This window comes from Urocampus carinirostris, chromosome 14 (assembly GCF_059441175.1).
Source record: "Urocampus carinirostris isolate Australia breed hairy pipefish chromosome 14, RoL_Ucar_1.0, whole genome shotgun sequence".
Lineage (NCBI taxonomy): Eukaryota > Metazoa > Chordata > Actinopteri > Syngnathiformes > Syngnathidae > Urocampus > Urocampus carinirostris.
In genome coordinates, this window is record NC_142362.1 from 34,506,771 (window position 1) to 34,532,258 (window position 25,488).

General features: G+C 42.3%; 1 protein-coding gene across 1 annotated transcript in view; it reads left to right on the forward strand.

The window, feature by feature from the left end:
* LOC148353277 (partitioning defective 3 homolog B-like) overlaps positions 1-25,488 on the forward strand; it is a 246,345-nt gene that overhangs the window by 94,252 nt on the left and 126,605 nt on the right. The window contains exons 16-18 of the mRNA XM_088352348.1: positions 3,147-3,249; positions 3,327-3,427; positions 10,290-10,328. Of these exons, the coding sequence (XP_088208474.1) occupies positions 3,147-3,249; positions 3,327-3,427; positions 10,290-10,328 (243 nt within the window). The remainder of the gene's footprint in view (positions 1-3,146; positions 3,250-3,326; positions 3,428-10,289; positions 10,329-25,488) is intronic.

Sequence of the window (25,488 nt, forward strand, 5' to 3'; positions counted from 1 at the left end):
GTTTGCAAATGTGAGTGTAGGAGAATAAGCACCCTAGTGCGCTGACGTTGGAATTGTTAGCCAGAATCAAACTGTTATCTGTGTGGGTTGTGTGTGTTTTGTGTGTTTAAACTGGATCTGGTAAACATGTCTGACCTTGCTCTTCAAATTCACCCCATCTATAGTGTCATTCACACACAAGTAATAGTAAGGACGTTTTTCCGGCTCTACTTCTACAAAGTGTGCTTGTATACAGGGTTGGGTAGGGTTACTTTAACTTTCAATTACTTTTGGATTACTCCAATACCAAATATGCTAATAAAAGACAAAAGAAACTAAATATGAATAAAATTACAAAATTTTGTGCAGGCTTGGGGAGTAACGGAATACATGGAACGGCAAAAATGATGTTGGCAAGCTGTTTGGATTTATTTTCATTTTGTTTCTGTCACATTTTATGTTAGTTTTGCCGGAGATCAAAGAGATCAAAGCCAGGAGAGAAAGCTTACCACGTGTTGTGAGTCATAATTTTATTCATATTTAGTTTATTTTGTCTTTTATTAGCATATTTGGTATTGGAGTAATCCGAAAGTAATTGAAAGTAATCAAGTTAAAGTAACCCTACCCAACCCTGCTTGTATATTTGGAGCTCAGTGTCACCATGCGTCTGAAGTGTGCTATGAAAATAAAAAGGAGTGAGGGTTCCAAATACAGAAGGTCAGACGGTGGAAAAAAATGGACATCTGCTACTGGAGCGAGCTCAGAGTGATTTATCTTTAACAGAACGAATGGCTTTTTCACATCAAAGAGTGGGAGGCTGTGAGAACAGATTTGTGTGTGCGAGGTGAAAAAGAATGTGTTTTTGACAGTTCAGCTGATTAAGGTGCTGGCAGTGACGAGAAATGACTAACTTTGACAAAAAAAAAAAAAAACACGGGAAAATGGAGTGGAAGATATGATGATTAATTGTAGATCTGAAAGTAGTGAAATATATAAAAATATTTCAAGAATATAGCTAGAGCTAGAGAAAAAGGTACTGACATAGAAAAGAGCAAGGTGGCAATCCAATGTTAGCAATAGCATATATGTAAACATACAATGCTTTTTGATTGTGTTTAAGCATAAGGGGAAAAGGCACTCATGTTCAACATTGTATTGTCATTTCAATCTAAAAAGTCTATTTGGGCTACAATGCATGTACAGTAAGCTGTTTTAAACAAACAAGAAAATACTTTCTCTAGTTCTTGAGATTGAAACAAAATCTGTGGATATAGCGGTACACTAAAAAAATAAGAGAAATTTGAGGGGAAAACATCCAATAAAAAAAGTAAACAATTCTTTAACTTAAGCCGTATTTAGCACTGGGAGATGTTTGATCATTTTACACATTTGTTTTCATCATTTTAAGGTTCATGTTTATACGTTTTTTAAATTATATTTTTTATTTAAATGGAAATACTTCTTAAATAGTATAATTTATCTTAGAAAAATCATATCATATTTTGTTAATTGAATGAATCTTACATAAATGTTAACACACTTTATTAGTGTTTTGCGTTCATTCTTTTTATTTAACTAAAATAATTAAAATAATTCATAAAGTAAGGAAAATATTGAATATACTAATTAAACATTTTAAGATAGTTGAGGGCACGGGACCAAGATAATCTTTTTTCAGTCACCACCTTTTTTTCCTTTTTTCCCATTTTTTATGAACAGAGAGAAAAAAAGTGAACATCAATAAAATTTACATTTCAAATAAGCAAAATTACAGTCCGTGCCATGTGCGCCTACTATTGTGATTAATGATATGGATGCTATTCAATTACACATAATTTGAAAAGGCAGGGCAGACATTTAAAAATAAAAGCGCAACAATAGCAATGTAGTGATATAACATTTCAGAGAAACAACAGCCCAAGAACTTGAAGAATAGAAAAATAAATCTATGATACTTCATATTCTTTTGAGCACGGTGGCCTTTGCAACCCACAAAACGGACAATCAGACCTCCTAGAGGAATAACCTCGATGAGGGATGAGCAAATACAAATAACTCAGAGTGAGCTCCAGGAACCTTTGTGCAAACAGGAGGGCCTTGTAACGGAACTTAAAAGCTTGTGTAAACAAGAAAAAAAAAAAAATTCTGTATGTTCAAATTGGATAGTTTTTTTTTCAGTCGCCGCAGCCCTTCCAATATCCTCGGAGACACCTCACTATCGCCGGTTCATTGCTTTTGAATTGAATTATCGATATTGTCATTGATATCAACGTATCATGCAATGTGTTCTGAAACAGACAGCACACAGCAAGTGTGTGCGTGTGTGTTGGGTGAGTATAATTGTGTGCGCGACTGTGATAAGCTGGTGTATACTGTCAGTCAAAGAGCAGGGAAGGTGCACAAGTCAATGGGTACACCCAAAACAAACTGCAAAGCATTGTGACAGCTAGAATTTGTTGCTCGTTATAATGAAAATACAATTTAATTGGAGTATAAGCAACGGAAATAGTGATCACCAGTGGGTGCTTTGTGTAATGTCATCAGTTTCGGGAAGGGACTAAGGCAGTGTCAGGAGAAAAAGCAATATTGGTGCTGCAGGTCCAGCGTACTTCTACGGCTATGAAACAAGTCACCTCTGCCGACCCTGTTCTCACCAATGCCAGATCCATTACCCCTAAAACGAGTGACCTGGAAAACTGCTACATTCAGGATGGTTGCATTTTAATCATCAAGAAGACCTGGCTCAATTCGAGGAAACCTGATGCTAGCGTGCAGCTAGCCAGGTGCTCGCTAAATCACATTCTTACACTGAAAGTAAAAGTTGGTTGTGCTAATGTATAATGCCAACTCCAATTCTGTGTTCTGTTTTTTATTTGTGGATCTATAGTTGGTATTTTGTTACTGGCGTTTACTCTCTGTTGGTAAAGACGTCATCTCAAAGTAAGTTTGACCATTGTGGGCTTAAATGAAAGGGTATTCTGGTCCCTGTTAAGCATGTTAATATAGGATCACTTCACTCTTACTCTTGAAACAAACAATCAAAAAAACATAAAGATTTCTGCCTTGTCAGAGTAAACAACTCAACTGTAAGAAAAGCATTTAGTACAATAAATGTTCGAAAATATTGGGCTGTGAATATTTATTGAAAGCTGATAAATACTTTTTAGGGTCATATGCAAGTTACTCCCACATAAATGAAGAGGCTGAGCAGAACGGACATGGAATGGATGGACGAAGCTCTGCTCTGCAGTTCTCCCACCTACATGAAAGGTGAGCCCTTAACTTAAGTGACTTAAAAAACATTGCTGGAATAAAAAAAAATCGTGCTTTCTGATTGTTGACACCAGGGAATCGTCTCCGTCCCAGTATGACGTGCGGCAGCATTCTCAGCATGTTAAGGCCTCCAAGAGCATTGACTTGGGCATCACTCCTAAACACACACACGCCGGTGGGCATGTTACATATTAATTTTTATATTACTAACATTCTTAGCATTTTTATTTCATTTTTACATGCTACAATGTTTAAATGTTCTTAGTTATCTTAGGAGGTATAATATGTTCCTCTGAGCCAAATCTGATTTAATTCTATCTTGACATGTATACTAAATCGTATAAAGAAGACCAATGTTCTCTTGCACTTGGTAACATTTTTTCCTGCGTATGTCCTTTCTGTGTACAACACCTTTAAAGGGATTCCGTTTGAAATCCTGTAAGAAGACATTGGGGAACAAGCTCAAGGTCAGGGTAACACAGGGACAAGAGAATACTTAAATCAGAATACAAAATCCCCAATTCAAGGATATTGTGTTCAACTGGTATTGTAATAACATCCCAAATGAGAGAAGACCTGGAATTGTCTGTATTATCTTACTTTTCTGTGTTTTGCATACCATTCCAGTCACTGCTGGATTTGATTTGAACTTTGAATAGAATAATCACATTTACTGTCAATATTCATATATTTTTAGTCTCATTCCATTTTAAATTGATATAATAAAGGAAGGAAGACAGCACATACTGTAAAAACAGTATCTCCATTTGTATGAATGCCAGGCCATGATTGTAAATTATAATACAATGTTTTGTGTTTGTTTTTATCTTTCTCAATTTTATCGTTGCTGCACAGGAGGATTTACAACTCACATTTTACTAGTCAAAGCAAAAATCAAATTCATGCTTTGTTGCCTTATTTTAGCCTTTTCATGTCAGAGGACTATGTTAGCGTGAGTTTGGTAGGTTTATTTTTGAATTTTTTTTGCCACTACTTTCTGGTATCTTATAGACAGCAACAGTAATCCCTTGGTTATCGTGGTTAATGGGAAACAGTATTCTATGCAAAACGTGATAATCTGCGAAGTGGGGACGCCCCTTCATAAAAAGAGTCAGGTTTACCTCAGGATGAGAGTATACAATTATAAGAAAATAAACAATATAGATCTAGATATAAGAACACATAATTGCAGTTGAATGAATGGTCTTTATTGTCATAATACAAAAGTACAATGAAAATGTAGGCCCTTTACTTTTATCATGTGAATCTGGGTTGTACGTTAACCCTTTCATTGACTTCCGGGGTGAGAGGACGCTGGCGTGTATGTCGCCGCTTCTCACTTCAAAACTTTTCCAAAACTTTTTCGAAGCTCAGATACTTTTTCTGATCTTTCTTTTGCCCTTCTGTTTTGGACTGTGGGTACTTTGGTTGATGTAACCTGAACCAACGTTTCACCTAATCAATCAAACCCTCGTAACTTAGCCCAAGGGCTAACGCAGGTAGCTTAAACATACCAGCTGTCACTGCACCGGCCTCTCTCCCTCGTCATGGCGTGCCAAAACCTCGCTGCCTTTGGATTATTTCTGATACTCCTGACGTTCTGCCATCATCCAGCGACAGGATTGCTCCATTATTCTGTCGCGGATCTTCTCCGGATCCGGTGGATTGCACTGGGGCCTCCGCCACCGGAGCTTCTCCACCATCCTGACATCGCTCGCCTGCCTCGACGCCGCTACATTCACCGCGGATCGCGCAGACACGTAGAGTATAAAAACCCTGGCTCAATCACCTCGACCTGGTCCACATCTCGACGCCCTCCCATAAACTGCGGCCGTAGGGCTAACTGCCATACATTAGCCCGCCTAGCTAGGTCGGCTAACAGCACTGCCGCCGTCAAACAAGACACCTCCGCCGTCAAACAAGACACCTCCGCCGTCAACTTTGGACTACTGAAGGTCCACTCACTCAGGAACAATGGCCACCTCATCCAAGACGTCCTCGCCGAACGAAAACTCGACTTCCTCATTTTAACAGAAACCTGGCAACAAACAAACGACTTCGCTGCTCTGAATGACTCCACTCCTCCCGGCTTTGTTTACATCTGCCGTCCCCGTGGCAACGGCCGTGGAGGAGGTCTCGCGGTAATTCACCGCGAGAAGTGGAAAGTCTTGCCTGTCTCCGTCACTGCATCGACTTCCTTTGAATGCCTGGTGTTTAAGCTCCCCGGACCCACGCCAACCATTATTGCTACAATTTATCGCCCCCCAAAGCCACATAGTGATTTTATCAATAAATTCTCCAGCCTAATTACACATTTATCCGCTCTCTCGCCAAATTTAATTTTATTGTGAGATTTCAATATTCACATGGACAACCCCAACCTGCCACTCACCAGAGACTTCACATCCTGCCTGGAGAGCCTCGGGATACACAGCCTTATTGACTTCCCCACCCACATTAAAGGCCACACATTGGACTTGGTCTGCTGCTCTGGCCTCTCTACCTCCAAGCCCACTGCCGATGTTTTTCCTGAATCTGATCATGTCCTCCTCACTTTTAACACAGTACTCAGTCTCTCTACTGTCAAAACCTCCCGTCTCATTTCTTTTCGTAATACCAAAAATATCAACATTGACACCCTCTGCTCCATTATTGACCGTTCCCCACTCCCAGAAGCTCTCTCAAGCCCGGATGACCTCACCGCTCACTACAAAGCCTGCCTCACAAATATTCTAAATTCTCTTGCCCCCCTGAAAACCAGGACTGCCTCATTCTCCACATCTGCCCCCTGGTTTACACCTGCTCTTCGGTCAATGAAATCAAAGAACCGCCAACTCGAGCGACTCTATAAGAAAACCGGCCTTACCATCCATAAGGACATGTACATTACCCATACTGCTAAATACAAGGACCAAATTGCACAAACCAAATCCAGCTACTACTCCGGCCTCATCCTTTCCAACTAAGGAAATTCAAGAACTCTCTTCTCTGTCATGAACAAAATCCTCCAGCCACCAAATTCTCTCCCCCTCCACCTGTACTCCACAGCAACCTGCAACTCCATAATGGAGTACTTCAATCACAAAATCCTTAAGATTCATCACCAACTCCATCAAAACCTGTCTGCTCCCTCCCCATCTGAATTTCCTTCTCCTTGTCACTTCTTCTCCAGTTTTGCTCCACCCACGACTGCTGAATTATCCAACCTCATACTCAAATCCAAGCCCACCACTTGCCAGCTCGATCCCCTCCCTTCATCCCTTGTTAAATCCTGCCTCCCTTCCCTGCTTCCTCTCATATCTGCCATTATCCACTCCTCACTCTCTTCTGGTATTGTCCCATCACTTTTCAAAACCGCTGCTGTTACCCCTACGCTGAAAAAACATGGTGCTGACCCCAACAACTTTGACAACCTCCGCCCCATCTTCAACCTTCCATTTATTTCGAAAATCCTTGAAAAAACTGTTGATGCTCAACTCCACTCGCACCTGTCCCTCCACCTCTCTATGAGCCTTTTCAGTCTGGTTTCCGCCCCCGCCACAGCACAGAGACTGCCCTTATCCGTATTGTAAATGATCTCCTCATAGCATCTGACTCCGGTCTAGTCTCCATCCTCATCCTCCTAGACTTGAGCGCCATCTTCGACACAATCTCTCACCCTATCCTCCTCAATAGACTCTCCTCCATTGGTCTCACCCATACTCCCCTCAGTTGGTTCCATTCCTACCTCACTGGCCGCACTCAGTTTGTCCAGCTGAAATCCTTCACCTCAAAGCTCTCCCTAGTCACCACAGGTGTACCCCAGGGGTCTGTCCTAGGTCCTCTTCTCTTCATAGTCTACCTCTTGCCTCTTGGTCATCTCATCTCATCTCATTAGCCGTACCGCTTATCCTCATTAGGGTCGCGGGGGGCTGGAGCCCATCCCAGCCATCTCCGGGCAGTGGGCAGGGGACACCCTGAACTGGTTGCCAGCCAGTCGCAAGGCACACAGGGACAGACAGCTCATTCGCTCATTCACACCTAGGGACAATTTAGACCGACCAATTCACCTGAAATGCATGTTTTTGGAACGTGGGAGTGCCCGGAGGAAACCCACGCAAGCACGGGGAGAACATACAAACTCTGCACAGGAAGTCTGGAGCTGGATTTGAACCCACGACAGGTTCCCGAGACATGAACTGTGCCGCACAAGCGCTAACCACTGCGCCGCCGTGCTGCTGCCTCTTGGTCATATCCTCCGCAAATTTAATATCCACTTTCACTGCTTTGCTGATGACACCCAACTCTACCTCTCCTGCAAACCAAACTCCATACTCCCACCTCCCTCCCTCACCACTTGCCTTTCCGAACTCAAAACATGGTTCACAACAAACTTTCTTAAATTAAATGCCAATAAAACAGAATTCCTCCTTCTTGGCACCAAATCCACTTTATCCAAAGTAAACAATTTCTCTCTCAACATTGACAGCTCCTTAGTGTCCCCCTCCCCCCAGGTCAAGAGTCTGGGTGTCATCCTGGATAGCATGCTTACCTTCCACTCACATATCAACACCATCACCCGCACTGCTTATTTCCACCTCCGCAATATTACCAGACTCCGCCCTTCCCTCACCCCCCGCACCACTGCTATTCTTGTCCACAATCTTGTCACATCCCGCCTTGACTACTGCAATGCTCTCTTCGGCCTTCCTCAAAAGTCCCACCATAAAATTCAGCTGGTTCAAAACACCTCTGCTCGCATCATCACAAAAACATCTTCCCAGCAGCACATCACCCCCGTTCTCCAACAGCTACACTGGCTTCCTGTTCAGCATCGCATCAGCTACAAACTGATCCTATATACATATATGGCCATTCACAACCTGGCTCCTCCTTACCTGTCCGACCTTCTCCAGGTGCACGTCCCCACTCGCTCCCTCAGATCCTCGTCCTCCCTCCGACTGTCAGTGCCCCCTGCCCACCTAAGCACCATGGGAGCCAGAGCCTTCAGTCGCACTGCTCCCAAGCTTTGGAACAATCTACCTCCGGACCTCCAAAACTGCACACCTCTCTCCACTTTTAAGTCCCGCCTAAAAACACACCTGTTCAGGACTGCCTACAACACATAGCTTCTCCATTTCCTATGTTTTTATGATTTTATGTCTTGTTTTTATTTATTATTTCGCTTACAACTTTTTAAATTGTATTTTTTCACTGTCTGTACAGTGTCCTTGGGTGGCCTGAAAGGCGCTTTTAAATAAAATGCATTATTATTATTATTATTATTGTCAGAAAGCGATTTAAGAGAACGTCTGGCTAGCTGCATGCTAGAACCAGGTTTTTTCCGACTTGACCTCACACAATGGTTAAAATACAACCGCCCTCAATGTAGCCGTTCCCCTCGAGTCTTACCTCTAGGTCATTTGCTTCATTGGTAATGGATCTGGTGAGATACAGGTATGGCAGGGGTAGCTTGTGAGAGTTGTTACGCAACTAAGCCATAGTAGTAGGCCGGGCCTGCAGCACTGCTATTGTCTTCTCTCCCAATGCCGCCTCAGTCGCTTCCCAAACCCAATAATTATCCAGGGAGCACCCACTAATGATAACAATTTCTTTGCGCTCTTTCAACTCTTCTCCTAGTCCGATTTAATTGGTGAATTTCTATTCAATGCACCAAGCAGCTAAAATACTAGCAGTCGCCATGCTTCGCAGCCTGTTTTGGTAGCCACAGTGACTTGTCGGCCCGTTTCGCTGATTCACTGACAGCATACACCAGCCTGTCAAAGTCGTGCACACAGGCAGTCACGCCCACCCACTCACACACACATACAACCTGCCCTCTTGATGGCACCTGCTGTCTGGGTCAGAACACAATGAACGATATGTTGCTATCAATGACAGTAGAGTAGACGATTCAATTTTATTCAAAATCCGCAAAGCTGTGAACCAGCGAAAATTGAAGCGGGAAGTAGCCAGAGATTGCTGTATGAACAGTATTCCTTTTGAAACAAATGGATATCATATATGAGATATTTGCCATAACATCTAGTCACTTAAAAGAGGGTAAGCACCACATTGCTTCATTGGCTGCTCTCAACTCATTTTATCATTTCATTGTTAATTTAGGTCAAATAATCCATATTGAAACCACATCTACAAAATTATGCTATTATGAAAGTTACTATAGAGGCTTGTAATTCACATGGGGGTGTCTACAATATTATATGCAATACAGCACCAATTGCTCTCTTTAAATGAAAATAATGTATTTTCTACTTGAGCTTGAACTTTGCAAATGAAATTAGACATCAAGAATGCGGGTGTAGGCACTTTATCCGCGTGAAACCAAAGTAGACGCATGGTGGTTTGCCAAAAATCTGGCCAGCTGAAGCGGTCATAAAGTTAGCCGCAAAACGGTGTGGTGTGCCGCACACACTAATGCACAGTTGCCTACAATTACATTTTTAAGCTTGCTTTTGATTAGGAAAACATTTGCCGCGCACAGCCATTTGCTGTTTGGTTTTTGTGGTCTCAGTGTGTATTTGGCAGAGTGCTACCTACAAGTTAGTGTCAGCATTTGGCTATATTTTTCTTAACCACCAAGGAGAGTAAAAGCTCAAAGTGACATTTTATAGGTGAAAAGAAACACAAAGTTTGACTTAGGACCATCATAGGTGCGGCGTTGTCCAAAAGAGGGAATCACAGCTGGTTTAGTTTGAGTGCGGCTCAAGGAACAACATTACTGACAGTGAGGTAAAAGTGAAGTGAGGTCTTAGAGATGAAAGCCCTGGCTGATATGTTCAAAGAGAAAAGTGAAGGGCGAGTGATGAGTGAGACAACTATTGAACTGTGATGCTGACTAAACATTGCGGGAAAAAGATCAGATGGTTTAAATGACAAGATTGGCGCCAAGGTTGAGACAGGGGGCTTTTGCACATTTGGAAAGTTGTGCAAGATGAGTGGAAACTGGCGAGATCAAGAAACAAAGATCATATATAAGCCTTTTTAACTGTAATTTGTGTTACATGTCTTGATTATTTTGTTTGTTTTGTGTGCAGATCGAAGCCATGTAGAATCCCTGGGTGAAAACGCTGCAGGTGAGGGAATATTTGTATTTTACATCTACATCTAAAGACAATCATACGTGTATAACATGCCTTTGAGAAGTAAATCATACTTGCTTACACATATAGCATCATACTTTCACACATGCACAACTACACTCTCATACAGACACAGGCATACCCATGCACAAAAACTACTTTTTCATATATACTGGAATACTCTCATTCACACTTGTATACATAAAAAACACTTTACCCTTGTACAAACACTACTATACTCTCCCACACATATTACTATGCTCTCATACACACACTAATATGCTCTTACCAAACATACTACAATACTCTCTCACATATACTACTAAACTTTCTTACAATTATTAATACTCTCATAAACACACTACTATACTCTCTCTCTCTCTCTCTCTCTCTCTCTCTCTCTCTCTCTCTCTCTCTCTCTCTCTCTCTCTCTCTCTCTCTCTCTCTCTCTCTCTCTCTCTCTCTCTCTCTCTCTCTCTCTCTCTCTCTCTCTCTCTCTCTCACACGCACGCACACACACACATTTATACACGCGAATAAATATGATATATGTATAATACTGTGTATATACTGTATACATATACTGTTAATATATATGCATATATACATAAACCGCATATTGGATTTTTCTTTAGTTCATCTCTCACAGTGGACATGGACCTACGATGAAACGTGAAAATTCATGAAGTAAAAACCTTCATTTAGTTATTTAATTATTTACTCTTTGCTGAATTACGTGTTCATCAAATACAATAATCAAAAAAAGTACTGTACTTATAAATATATAAAATATACCACTCAGCGACACTCCTTGATAATTACAAGTTTCCTCAGAGATGCAATCCCGAGATTTCCTAGGGAGGGTAGGAATACACCCATCAGCAGCATCCTGGACAGGTTTTTTTAGGGAGTTCTACTCCTTTGCTGGGTCATCAGGGTAAGCAGCTCCCGCCAATGTTTCCGCAAGCTTGCCAGCATACGAATGAGCAAGTCAGGATCGCGCAGGCGGGAGACGTCAGGCCGTGGACGACAGACAAGCGCCCACCTAGAGGTCCTGAATCGCAGTCTCAGCGTTGCAATCAGTAGCCTGTTTTACAGTTGTAGAACTGCGCACTTCTGAATACTCTACAGTTTTGGATCCATCTCCACCACCCGTCTACAAGAATGTGATCGATCTCTTTCTTTGTGACGCTGTCATTGGAATACCAAGACCAGTGTCTAGAATCCGATCTTTGGAACCAGGACCTAGCAATCCTTAACCCATGGCTCGAAGCAAACCGTGAGGACCAAGACTTGTATCCGGCTCTGGAAGTGCCAGTGGTTGCATTGAAGTCTCCCTAGACAGCAAGGGACTCGCTTCTAGAAACTGCATCCACCAACGATTGGTCGGAGCGTACACTGCGAGAAGTGAGACATTCCCCACGGAGTAGGCAAGTCTCAGTTGCATAATACGCTCACAGACCGGTTACACCTCCCGAACCTGGAATACCAGACCTCCGGCAACCGCCGCCGCCACCCCTTGGATATGGCGACAGTCACTCCGGCCAGACCAGTAGTAGGTGCAGCCACCACCGCCGATCTCACCAGAGTAGGGCCTTCAAACCCCGGAGATTGCAGCGACAGCAATACCCAGCCGGGCTATCTCCCGAGATGAGAGGTACCCGGTAGTCCTTACGGAGAGAGGTCACGTTTTAGGCGCCCACCCTGATCGACCGCCTCAAATTCAACCGAGGGGACGGACAGTCAGGGGGTGACACCTCAGCATTGCCGCTACGCGGTAGTTCCCAACCCGGCCCAACTCAGTTGCTCCGAGGTTTCCTCCCTTTCTGGCTATGGGGGTCCCGGAGTACTACAGGCGTCAGTAGTACTCCCTCAGAGTGGGTTCGACTGGGTTCTTAGCTGTTAGCTGCGGCGAAATTTCAGGAGGAGGGGGTGCTAACCCCAGCTCCCTAGGCTCCAGAGGCAAGGGTCGCCATTCGTTTTAACATCGTACGATGCCGCTGTAGCTCCGAAATGGTCGACGGTGGACCGAATCCTGGCGCTTCGCATCCTCGCCAAGCTCTTCCGTGAATTCGATGTGGGTCTCTTAGCAACGTACATCAACTTAAAGAAGCTGTTCGACTCGGTTAGTAGGGACGCTCTGTGGGGGGGTCTTACATTTCCGCAGGATCCCCCTGCAGCTCTTCTGACTAATCTCTGCCCTGTACAGAGAGTGCTGTGAGGGTTGGGGGTATGCTTTCCTGTTACTTCCCGGTTTAGCATGAGCCTGGCAGATGGCCCGGGAAAGGCCGGCGTAGTGGAGGGTAGGGTGAGCGCGACAAAGTGCCTTAGCGGCGCATGCTCCCATACCTGACCTGATATGTGTGTAATATGTATATATATATATATATATATATATATATATACACACACACACACACACTTTTTTTAACCATTCATTTTTACCATCTGATCTGTCCTACAGAAAACATTTTTAAAAAGGGCCAGGGAAGCCACTAGGGAGGGCCAAAGATCCGCAGGTGCAAATGTTCAACTTTGTTGGCGATTCAAAGCATCTTACTCTGTTAAGCCAATCAGAATGCAGAACACAATTTACAATGAAAATCCGAAGACCATTGAGCCAGCGATAACGGAATTGCGCAGTATCGAGGTGTCTCTGTACTTTTAACGTCAACGTTACCTTTACTGTACTAACTGCGTTGGTGTTTAATGTGTATTCATGTGGTCCATCTACAAAAACAGTTAAGTTGTATTTTTATTCCAGTTATTTTAATTGCTATTTTAACAGGAATTGAAAAAAAATATGGATTTGGTCAACGAGTGTCCAGTGCAGAGTGAAACTTTTTGAAAAATAAAGCAGCTTTAAACTTCATATATTAGAGTTTTTATTTTAACTTCCTTTACCAATATTCCCACTCCACACCCAAAAAGGCAACACACATTTGATGATTATCCTTTCCACATGGTGTTATGATGATGATGGAAATTCATCATCATGCTTTGGAATATAACCAACTCCTCATTATATTGTAATTCTACCGACTCTGAGACGGGGAGTGACTTAAATGGCAGTTAAACTTAATATTTGCCAGTATAGAAATCCAATACAGCACAGTCAGGAAACGTGTGGACTGATGCGCGTCACATTCGAGATATGGCGCAATGAGCTATTCGTTGTTAACGCGGAATAACGCGTGAAATCAGCATTAATATTTTATCGAGCATAACTTTTTCAACTGCAGTAGGCCTCTTTCCTGAAGCCACCTAATTTAAGACAGTCTGCTCAGCATTTTGCTGATGGGGCATAAAAACAAGTGGTTACAGTTGTGTTTCTTCTTTTACCATTATAGCTTAGAGCTTTTTGTGTGTGGGTAATGACATGCTGAATATGTTGATGAATGCAATCATTTATGCACTAAAGTGGATTTTAAATGTGTCAGAATGTTTCAGCAGGCTGAAAAATAAGACACCATCCATTTTGTAAGGGCTTTTTTTGCGGCGTTAATACTCTTCAGCATTGGGTTGAGCGCTGGCTTTGATGTCTTCTTCTCCCCTCAAACACTGTATTTTCTGCACTATAAGGCACACAGGATTATAAGGCACAGACCCCTACCCCCAATAATAATATTTTGTCATACAATGCTGTTCAAAAGCAGTGCAATGTGACTAACCAGAATATATCAGGTTTTAGTATATTTTTGTATATTTAGTATTGGAAAATAGTTCAAAGCGGTGTTTTCAAAAAGATAGCAGTGTCTGCTGTTGACTGTACAAATTCAGAAATATTGTATTTCCAAAAAAAGGTAGTATTTAGCAATCCTAATATTTATTTGCATGACCACAGTTTTTACAACTGCTTTACATCTGTATGGCTTTACGTGGGATTCTTGAAAATACATTTTCTTCACACAGACGTCTTCTGTCACAGCACTTACAGGTAACTGCAGACTGTGTTTGATCGTCCTGGAGCTGACCATTGGCTGAGCAATCGCCATTCTGGTTATTCTCCGGTCTATTTTAATAGTTGTCTTCCTTTTTTTCCATGTTTTACTGTGTTTTCTACCTATTTTAAGGCATTGGAGATCATTTTAGCTGCACCTCTTGATAGGTTCTTCCATCTCCAATCAGCTTTTTTATCAAAGAACGCCGTTCTTCGGAGCAGTGTCTTGAACGACCCATTTTCCTCAAATGAATGTTCAACCTGTGCTGGCTTCATCACCCTGATTCCCACCTGTTTTTGTTCTTTTTTCTTCCCCAAAATTGATGAACACTGAGATTGGTTGCTACACTGCTACTTTTTTAACACACCCCTTTGAACTATTTGCCCAATTGCACAGCTTTCGCAGCGTACCTATTATGAATGCTTGGTCTTGTTTGTTTTCTGAGAATTTACTGCAACTACTGGTAACATGTCTGGCATTTAACAATAACAAATATACTAAAAAACAGGGATATTCTGGTTAGTCACATCGCACTGATATTCTTTTGAATAGCACTGTATATGTTACATACATACACTGCGCAGCGGACCATAAGCCGCACAAGACAGCTTCCGTGTGTAGGGGTGCACGATTAATCGAAACTAAAATCGGGTGCGATGTGACATAGTGGGAATGTGTAATCACAAGACACTGTGTTTTTTTCAAGAATTTATAGTTCCATGTTTGCGAGTGATGGAAAGCATGTCAGTATGAGTAACCCTCGTGTCGTCTTCCTTTTAGAAATTGAAAAATGCATCGAAACTGCAATACTGGTCTGAAAAATTCAAATTAGTTTTTTTCCCAAAATTGTGCAGCTCTATTGGGTATATATTAAGTCAAGTCAAATTTATTTATACAGCCCTTAATCACAAAAATGTCTCGAAGGACTGCACAGAATTACAACGAAACAATTACCTGATCTTAAACCAACATGCGGGCAAGGAACAACTCAAAACCTCAGCGTGAGGAAAAAGAGAAACCTTGAGATGGGACCTCACAAGTATCCCCCTTCCAGGATAACCAGGGTGAATTAAATTTAGCATTACAGTACAGGGGGGGGAATGGGGCTCCGCCCTGGTTTATTCCTGGACGCTGGCTATTTCAGCTGAAAATGAAAATCTCCATTCTGATCCCTGCATAGTAAACACTAGGTAATATGTTGAAAATTTGTCCGGAAAGTGCATGACAGCAGCGACGCCCCCAGCCTGTAAACTAGTCCAGAAAGTCTATGACGGCCACGGCGCAGCTTCCCATCTCTGCCAGCTGGTCCATACAGGCGTTCACATGCATCAAGTCACACACTGGTCCGCTGACTCATCTCAAATCGTCCTTCTCCTTCCTATCACCACCAGGCAGGCAGTCGGAAAAAGACAGGACAATACAGAATATGAGTTGGGCATCAATCATAAGCTTTGGAATAGAAGTGTGCCTTAAGCCTTGGTTTGAAAACTTCCATTGAGGTTGCAGATCTTTTCTCCGGAGGCAGAGCATTCCATAGCACTGGGGCTCGGATGGAGAACACTCTCAATCCTGCAGACTTCTTGGCTCTCGGAGTCACAAGTAGACCGGCATTTTCCGATCGCAGACTCCATGCAGGAACATAGAGGGAAATCAAATCAGAGAGATAAGAGGGTGCAAGTCCATGCAAATATTTATATGTTAATAAGATTGCCATTGTTAACACATTGCATCCTGTCTGACAGGTAGGACCTAAACCATGAGAGTACAGTTCCTGAGATACCAATGCATTCTAGACGAACAAGTAATATGTTGTGGTCGACAGTATCAAAAGCAGCACTAAGATCCAGGAGCAGTAACATTGATGATGCACCGGAATCTATTGCTAAAAGGAGATCATTGGTTACTTTAGCCAGGGCTGTCTCAGTAGAGTGATTCGCCCTAAATGCTGACTGGACAGTTTCAAAGAGGTTATTTTCTGACATGAAGTCATTTAACTGCTGTGCAGTGATCTTTTCAAGTAATTTTGCAAAAAAATGGCAGATTTGACACTGACCTATAATTACCTAGGCTTTTTGGGTTAAGGTTAGGTCGCTTAAGCATGGGTTTAATAACGACAGACTTGAAAGCTACAGGAACAATACCCGAGGATAGCGATATATTAATAATATTTAAAACTGATGGTCCTAAGATACCAAACAGATCCTTCACCAGTGAAGTTGGAAACGGAACTAGCAGGCAAGTCGTTTGTTTGGCCCTACTGACCATCTGTGTTAGACTATCAAGGGACAAATCATTGAAACTGGAGAATGTTTCTGAACAACCGCCGACACGGTCCTTACTTAACACCTCCACATCTTTGAGATAGGAGGAGGTTACAGAGCGTTCTTTTAAAATTTCATTCCTGTTGAATCTTTTTATTAAAAAAAATCCATAATGTCATTAGCAGAATAAGTAGAACTATTTGGGTTAAGTTGTTGTCTGGTAAGTTTTGCCATTGTGTCAAACAAAAATTTCGGATTATTCTTATGTTTAACAATAATCTTAGAGAAAAACGATGCTTTAGCTGAGGCAAGAGCCACTTTATATTTCAGCAAGCTGTCACACCAGGCCAGTCAGAAGACCGCCAGCTTTGTAGTGTGCCATTTTCGTTCGTTTTCTGCAACCTTGTTTGAGTGACCAGGTTTCTTCAGTAAACCAAGGTGTATGCTTCTTAGGTTGAAATGTATGCCTTAGGGGCGCCACAGAATCAAGAACATTAACCAAAGCAGTATTAAAGTTGTTTGTAAGTGAGTCAACAGACCCAGTGTACAAAGGGAAGGCTGCAGTTACCATAGGTAATAGTTCTTTTAAAGCTAATGCCGTCGTAGGGCGGATATTGCGACTGCTAAAGCCTGCATTTTCCTTATCACAGAAAACATTAAAGAGCACCTCACACTAGAGAGAGAAGCGAATGGCTTCGCACATGATGGATGCTGCGGCTCGTTGCTCCCCAGCTAATATTCTATTTATTAACGTTCTCTTGTCTGTCTTGCTTTCTTTTTTGGACACATGCGTGGCCAATAGAACTTATAGTCGGGAAGAACTTATTCAATTGGGTGGGCGTCTAAATTTCGACTTTTCGGGCACTTTTTATACCGCCTATGATATCCCGAACGAGCTACAAAGGGATCCGGGATCTCCGTGGGCAGCCACTCCACCTATGAAGCGACGAAGGCGCCGTAAAGACAGAAAGCAGAAAGAGGAGTTGTCGTGCGGGGAAGTGTGTGAAGCCTGCGAAGTCGAAGGAGCAAGAAGGACACGAAGATGTGTCTAATTCAACCATTATTTCTTCATCGATCTTACGGGTCAGCCGACGCCTGAAACCCAACGCACCCGAACGGCGACATTTTGTGATGATCTCTACAAAGACTTCAGCTAAGTTAAACGATTCAGCAAAGCTAAAATTTGGTCTTTTAAATATTAGATCGCTTGCTCCTAAAGCTTTACTTGTTGATAATATTATTTGTGATTACAAACTTAACTTGATTGGTCTATGTGAAACTTGGTTGAGACCGGATGAGTTTTTACTGTTAAATGAGGCTTCTCCTCAAGACTACGTGAGCAGCCATGTAGCACGCCCCTTAAAGAAGGGTGGCGGTGTCGCGCTAATTTCTGAAAAAAAACGCTCAAATTTACTCCTCGTACCTCTAATAATTACAAGGCGTTCGAGGCTCTTGTTATGCGGTCGTCTCTATTGTTAATTTATGTAGTACCTATTTATCGTTCACTAGGGCCATACACAGCTTTCTTAGACGAATTCGCTGAACTTTTGTCTGAACTAGTAACAGACGAATTCGCTGAACTTTTGTCTGAACTAGTAACCTATGCAGACAAAATTATAATTATGGGGGACTTTAACATTCATATGAACGCCCCACTCAGTTCACTTACGGTTGCGTTTCGGTCTCTAATTGATGCATTTGGTTTTAATCAACTCTTTGATTTGCCAACTCATAAAGATGGAAACACGCTAGATTTGGTTCTGACTCGAGGAGTTTCAACCTCAAACATGACTGTGTTACCGTGTACTACCGTTATCTCGGATCATTATTTAGTTACATTTTAAGTGCTAGCTAAATGTAATACTAAAAAAGCTGAAGGATTTAGCGGACGCAATATAAGCACCTGCAGTTTCTGAGCTCACCCATCTTCTGTCAGGAGCAGCTGCGTCCTTTCCTTCATACAAAGGCTCTATCGACTCACTCATGAATGAGTTCAATGCTACCGTGGCTAGTGTCCTGGATTCAGTAGCGCCCATACGGCTTAAATCACGACCTAAAAGATGCACGCCTTAGTTAACTGATGAAACTAGATCCCTTAAACAAGAATGCAGGAAATCTGAAAGAAAATGGCGCGCTACCAAGCTTGAGGTTTTCCATCAAACCTGGTGTGACAGCTTGTTAAAATCAGCCTACCTTTCGAAGGTGATTGCGTCACAAAAGAACAATCCCAAAATCCTTTTCCTCACTGTAGCATAGCAGGCAACAGATTATCCCAGATAGTTCCACCCATTCAGCCCATGACTTAATGGTCTTCTTTAATAAGAAAATTCAATGCATACAGGAAGAAATTGCTAAAGACAGTAATAATTCAACACATACTAAAGGGCTGAAATCTATAGATGCACGACATGGTGGCTGTCCAGGGAATGTGTCCCGTTTTAGTGAACTGTCACTCGATAATCTTAAACAGGTGGTGAATACGGCCAGACCGACGACTTGCCTGTTCGACCCGCTTCCAGGTTCACTTATTAAAGGTCTTTTTGGGGTCCTTGGACCTTTAGTTCTAAATATTATAAACATATCACTCTCCTCAGGTGTAGTTCCAGCGGCTTTTAAGTCCGCTGTTATTAAACCGACACTGAAACGACCCAACCTTGATCCAGAAAGCTTATGTAATTATACACCTGTGTCAAACCTACAGTTTCTCTCTAAAGTACTTGAAAAAGTTGTGGTACAGCAGCTGAATGATTTCATATCCGAGAACAATCTTTTTGAATCAATGCAATCAGGATTCAGGGCTAACCACTCTACTGAGACAGCTCTGATTAAGGTAACCAATGATTTCCTACTGGCAATGGACTCTGGCGCTTCATCACTTTTGCTGCTACTAGACCTAAGTGCTGCTTTTGACACAGTGGACCATAATATCCTACTAGAACGGCTGGAAAAATGGATTGGTCTCTCAGGAACCGTCCTCTCATGGTTCAGATCCTACCTCTCAGATAGGACGCACTGTGTTATATATGGCGAAATGTATCTGAGCGTGTTAGTGTTACCTGTGGTGTTCCGCAGGGTTCAGTGCTTGGCCCCCTTCTTTTCAGCATTTACATGCTTCCATTAGGTGATATTAATCGCAAGTATAATATCAATTTCCACTGCTACGCAAATGACACTCAACTATATCTTCCAATGGAGGAATCTGCCACACTAAACTGTGGAAATTTGAAGGCCTGCCTTACCGAGATAAAAGAGTGGATGTCACTCAATTTATTGCGTCTTAACTCTGAAAAGACCGAGATGTTAGTCATTGGTCCATCTAAATGCCGTGACTTATTCTCAAAAACTGCTGTGAACATTGACAAATGTCACATCACACAGAGTGACTCAGTTAAAACTTTAGGTGTCATATTTGACCACGATCTGTCCTTTCAAACACATGTGAAGAAAATTACTAGAACCGCTTTCTTCCATCTTCGCAACATTGCTAAAATTCGTCCTATACTGTGGAGTAAAACCAGTGTGATAATGAGATAAGGTCTACCCTAACGCCTTGTCGTTGGTGATCATTACCACTGGTGGTCTAGTGGATAAGTGCCTGCACGCTCACTGCCATTCCTCGGGTTTGATTCCCATTGCATGCAATGTTTTGCAAATTAAGGTCAGTGATATTTATTGATTTGATTGCTTGAATACAAAATTATCATAAAACTTTGTATGGTAATACATACCTACAATTACTGCAAGATATAAAGCATAGTTTCAAATTTCTGGCCAAAACAGTTTTTTTTCAGGTGCGCCTTACAGTCCAGAACATATGGTAATCCTCCCACCGCCCACCGTCGATGTCCTCACTCTCGTGCTTTTGTTTTTCTCGCCGGGCCGATCAGGCTCAGAGGGTGACAATCAGTCGGAGGGGCTTAAGACCGGAGACGGCTCCCTCAAAAATGTGTTTGAACGCGATGCTGAGGGAGACTGGAGCAGCCCATTGTCTGAAATCGCTCCCTTGTGCAACTTTGACTTCGATGACAGTGCCAAAAAAGGAACAAATACATCTTCGGAGAGCCATGTCTTGCTGTATCTCTGCCATTGTTTTACCTATATCCGTCGACTCTTTTTTTCTTGATTGGCGGGGAGGGGTCTCTGTCCTGTCGCCCATTGTATTCGCGTCTTGCTGGTTCTTGTTGACTGCTCAGGATGGAGCTAAAAGCCACCTAGTTGGGCTTTACGGATTGACATATTGATTTGTCGGAAGGAGCGAAGGGTACATCTTTGTATGTCTCTTTGGTTAGGTATGTGTGGGTATGATTGAGCATGAGGTTTTCTCACCAGAACTTATGAATGAAGGACAACTAGTTGCAAGTATTTCTATTGTTCTACTCCATTTTGTTTGGGGAACCTTTGCTCTGTCCAAATAAGAGGTGAACGGGCATAATATTATTTATTATATATTATTTTTCATGCATCATTGTTCTTGCAATAAAATCCTATTTTGCAAGCAAAGTATTACTGTTTATGGAAAGTACAGTTTAAAGGTATCACGAATGCAAAAAAAAATGAAGAACCAAAGTGAAAGTTCTGCTTGAAATGCATCCTTTCACAAAAAGCTGTTTTTCTCCGAAATGTTCTTGGAAACGAGTATTTTCAAGAAACTTAGCAATCTTCAACTGGTATTTACCAAACAATGGTAAAAGATAGAAATATCCTTTTTGTAATGAAAGATGAGGTTTTAAGCCTTTTTTTATATGTGCGATGCTAATATCTCTGCACAACAAAATTTTCTGTAGGCCTTTAAAAATGAGTCAAAATGGCAAAATTGGTTGGCAGTGGCTCTTCTCATTTGAAAGTTATGTCTGGCATTGAATGAATTAACTTTCAATTTTTAAGGACGCCTCAAACGATGCATCGCATTCTTAAAGAAACATTGATTAAATACTAATTCATCTTTTCATCGACCTAATTACGTCAAATACATTTATTTTGTACCATGCTCATTCAAAATCATGTGTTTTTAGTAAGGCAATTGAAATTCTCCAAATTTTATTTTACACAATTCATCTAGTAATAATCAACACATTAATGGAAATAATTGTTTGCTGCATCCCTAGTACACACATTTTTCTCATGCTAGGCGCAGGAGCTCTCTTGGTTGCCCCTTGACCCCTCTCCATCTTCTTCCCCAGTCAGCCAATAAAAGTGAGCAGTAATCAGTAGATGGTCAGCGCTGTCCTCTTTGGCCGCTGCATCCATTTATCTCCATCAGCTTCCGTGCGGTTATCAGTGACACGTGAGTGTATTGTATACGTTATGATGCTTGAAAGGGAAGGCAACAAGAGAGGGAGGCTATTTGTTTCTGTCCCAATTTGTCAGAATCTTCTAGTGAGATGGATTCATTTATAAACTGCTGAGGAGGAGAGTACCAACTTGTTCTTGTGCCATAAATGGAGCAGTGTTTTTTAATGTATGTTCTACACATGTAAGGGGTCACTGTTAAGTAAAAAATGGATCATGTGTTAAGTGGATTTTCTGATGTTATCCTTAATGCACGTTTATAAAACCTTAAAAATGCTTGAATTTTAATGTTGTTTTTTGAAGGTGCTTGAAATTTGACCAAAGTGCTTGTAAATGCTTGAAATTTCCACGTTTCTGCAGTCTGGCTTGTTTGACCTCACATCACTGAAGACATAAAACGTGTCTGCCTAAAAAAGACAGACGAAAAAATAGTTTTACAGGCGCGTCCAAGAAATGCACGTACATGCATGCGCATCGTTTTTTTTGCTGAGTGAAGCTGTAATGGTCCTAGAAGCCAGGAGATGGCTGCAGAGAGTAAAATAATTACAAAATTCCATACAGCTCCTTTAAACTTTTGAATAATTTAGTTTCCTTGGCTTGCACCATTCTTAAATGAGTCATTAGTGTTGGTGTGATCAATAATAATGACAACAACAACTGACATTTGAATATTATTACTATTAACAAAAGAATAATGTATTATATGTTATTCGAATGGTACTGAAGAAATTTAAAAATTTGCTTTGTCCTTAAAAATGCTTGAATTTAGCCATTAAAAAGTTTACAAGCCCTGCTTACGGGATGTAATAGTAAAAGTAAGTAATATTGTCTTAATCTTGCCATACCTTAACATAAGATTTTTTATTTCCCTAATTTACCTTAAAGAGGTGCTGCTAGACATGTATATTCATGTACAGTAATCCGTCATTATTCGAGGGGGATGCGTTCCAAAAATAACCCATTTTAGTCAAAATCTGTTAAATAGATATCTTGAATTATTTCGTGGATACTCTGGTATAAATTGAAACAAAAAAAACAAACCCTATTTACAGGCTCAAGCAATTATTGAACAAATGAAAGTACTGTACTTTATCAAGGTTTTTTTACAAATAGCTTTTGTACTGTTAAATTACAATTTTATTTATAATCTTGCTGCTATCTTGCGCTACTTTGAATCAATTTGAATAAATTCAGATGATATTTTGTAGCCATCATGAATGTTATTCAGAAAAAAAGTGGGGTAATATGTTTTTTATCTTCCTTGAGCATATCAAGAAGTCCAACTTTGTTTTGGTAATACTGTAGAAAGCATCTTCCTCTGCCTTTTGGTGCTTTTGTTGGTCCATTTCATAGAAGCTCAAAATTGAAAAAGATTTGCGCATATGTAATGTAGGTTTGTCAAGCTGTTTTACGTATGTGTAGAACTTAGACAGCAACGTTATTGACGCTCAGGCAGATATAGGCAAAGAGGGGCTGGGTGACTGTTCAGCCAATCAGAATGCAGAACACAATCCTTAATGAAACAACTTAAACCGCAAAAAGTAAACTGTGATACAGCTAGGGTTTACTGTAAATGGATTTTCCTTGGGGACTAATATTAGAACATTTCTCACTTTCAGAATCACCAAGGGCAAATGAGACTGTAATCTGTACTTTGTTTTCCAGGAAGGATATAAGATATGAATATGAAGAGATAATCAGAAATGTGAAATCCGTTTTATGGAATTAGGGCTATCAGATGTAGAATCATTTTGATGTACGGGATCATTTCTAAGCTTTAAACAAGCTTGATCTCCGTTTCTTGTACTAATGTTTTGTTCCTCGAGGCACAGATGCGGCAAAAGAGCCATTGACTTTCAAATGTGATCACTAAGTGCTACACTCAGATTGGAGCAGCACATTAGGCTAACCTACCTAAATGAGAGCAACTTTCATGCTTTTCTCCTATTTTGGTTTCTCGGCTTTCGGTAAAATAGGTACTGTAATCCCTCAATTTTCGCTGTTAATTTGGACTGGAATCCCCCGCGAAATTGGAACATTTGCAAAGTAGCAACACCCCTTCATATTAGCCCACTAGGGTCAAACTTAAATCTTGAGATGACATCTTTACCGACTAAGAGTATACAACTGTAACAGAACCACCACTACAGATATAAAAATAAAAACGCACAATTGCAGTTGAATGAATGGTCATTATTATCCATCCATCCATCCATTATCTTCCGCTTATCCGAGGTCTGGTCGCGGGGGCAGCAGCCGTAAAATGGAAGCCCAGATGTCCCTATCCCCAGCCACCTCCTCCAGCTCATTCGACGGGATCCCGAGGCGTTCCCAAGCCAGCCGAGAGACATAGTCTCTCCAGCATCTCCTGGGTCGCCCCCAGGGCCTCCTGCTGGTGGGACATGCCCGGAACACCTCCCGAGGAAGGTGCCCAAGCCACCTCAACTGGCTCCTTTCAATGCGGAGGAGCAGTGGCTCTACACAGAGTCCCTCTCGGATGACTGAGCTTCTCACCTTATCTCTAAGGGAGAACCCAGACACCCTGCGGTGGAAACTCGTTTCGGCCACTTGTATCCGGGATCGTGTTCTTTCGGTCATGACCCAAAGTTCATGACTATAGGTGAGGGTAGGAACGTAGATCGAGAGCTTTGCCTTTCGGCTCAGCTTCCTCTTTTACCACGACTGACTGTTACAGGGTCCGAATGACTGCAGACGCTGCACCGACCCGTCTGTCGATCTCCCGTTCCATCCTACCCTCACTCGTGAACAATACCCCAAAATACTTGAACTCCTCCACTTGGGGCAAGATCCCTTCCTCAACCCGGAGGGAGCATGCCACCCTTTTCCAACTGAGTACCATGGTCTCGGACTTGGAGGTGCTGATCCTCATCCCGGCCGCTGCACACTCGGCTGCGAATCGCTCCAGCGAGAGCTGAAAATCACGGCCTGAGGAAGCCAACAGCACCACGTCATCTGCCAAAAGCAGTGACGCAATGCTGAGGCCCCCAAACCGGACTCCATCCCCACCAAGGCTGCGCCTAGAAATTCTGTCCATAAAAGTTATGAACAGAATCGGTGACAAAGGGCAGCCCTGGCGGAGTCCAACCCTCACCGGGAAGTAATCTGACTTACTGCCGGCAATGTGGACCAGATTCTGGCACCGGGCATACAGGGACCGCACAGCCCGGATAAGACTGTGCGGTACCCCATACTCCCGAAGTACCCCCCACAGGGCCCCCCGAGGAACACGGTCGAATGCCTTTTCCAAGTCCACAAAACACATGTAGACCGGACAGGCAAACTCCCATGCACCCTCAAAGACCCTGCAGAGTGTGTAGAGCTGGTCCAGTGTTCCACGGCCAAACAAAAACCACACTGTTCCTCCTGAATCCGAGATTTGACCACCTGGCGGACCCTCCTCTTCAGTACCCCTCAATAGACCTTACCAGGGAGGCTGGGAAGTGCGATTCCCCTGTAGTTGGAACACACTCTCCGGTCCCCCTTCTTAAAGAGGGGAACCACCACCCCAGTCTGCCAGTCCAGAGGCACTGTCCCCGATGTCCACGCGATGTTGCAGAGGCGTGTCAACCATGACACGCCCACAACATCCAGAGCCTTAATGAACTCTGGGCGGATCTCATCGACCCCTGGAGCCCTGCCACC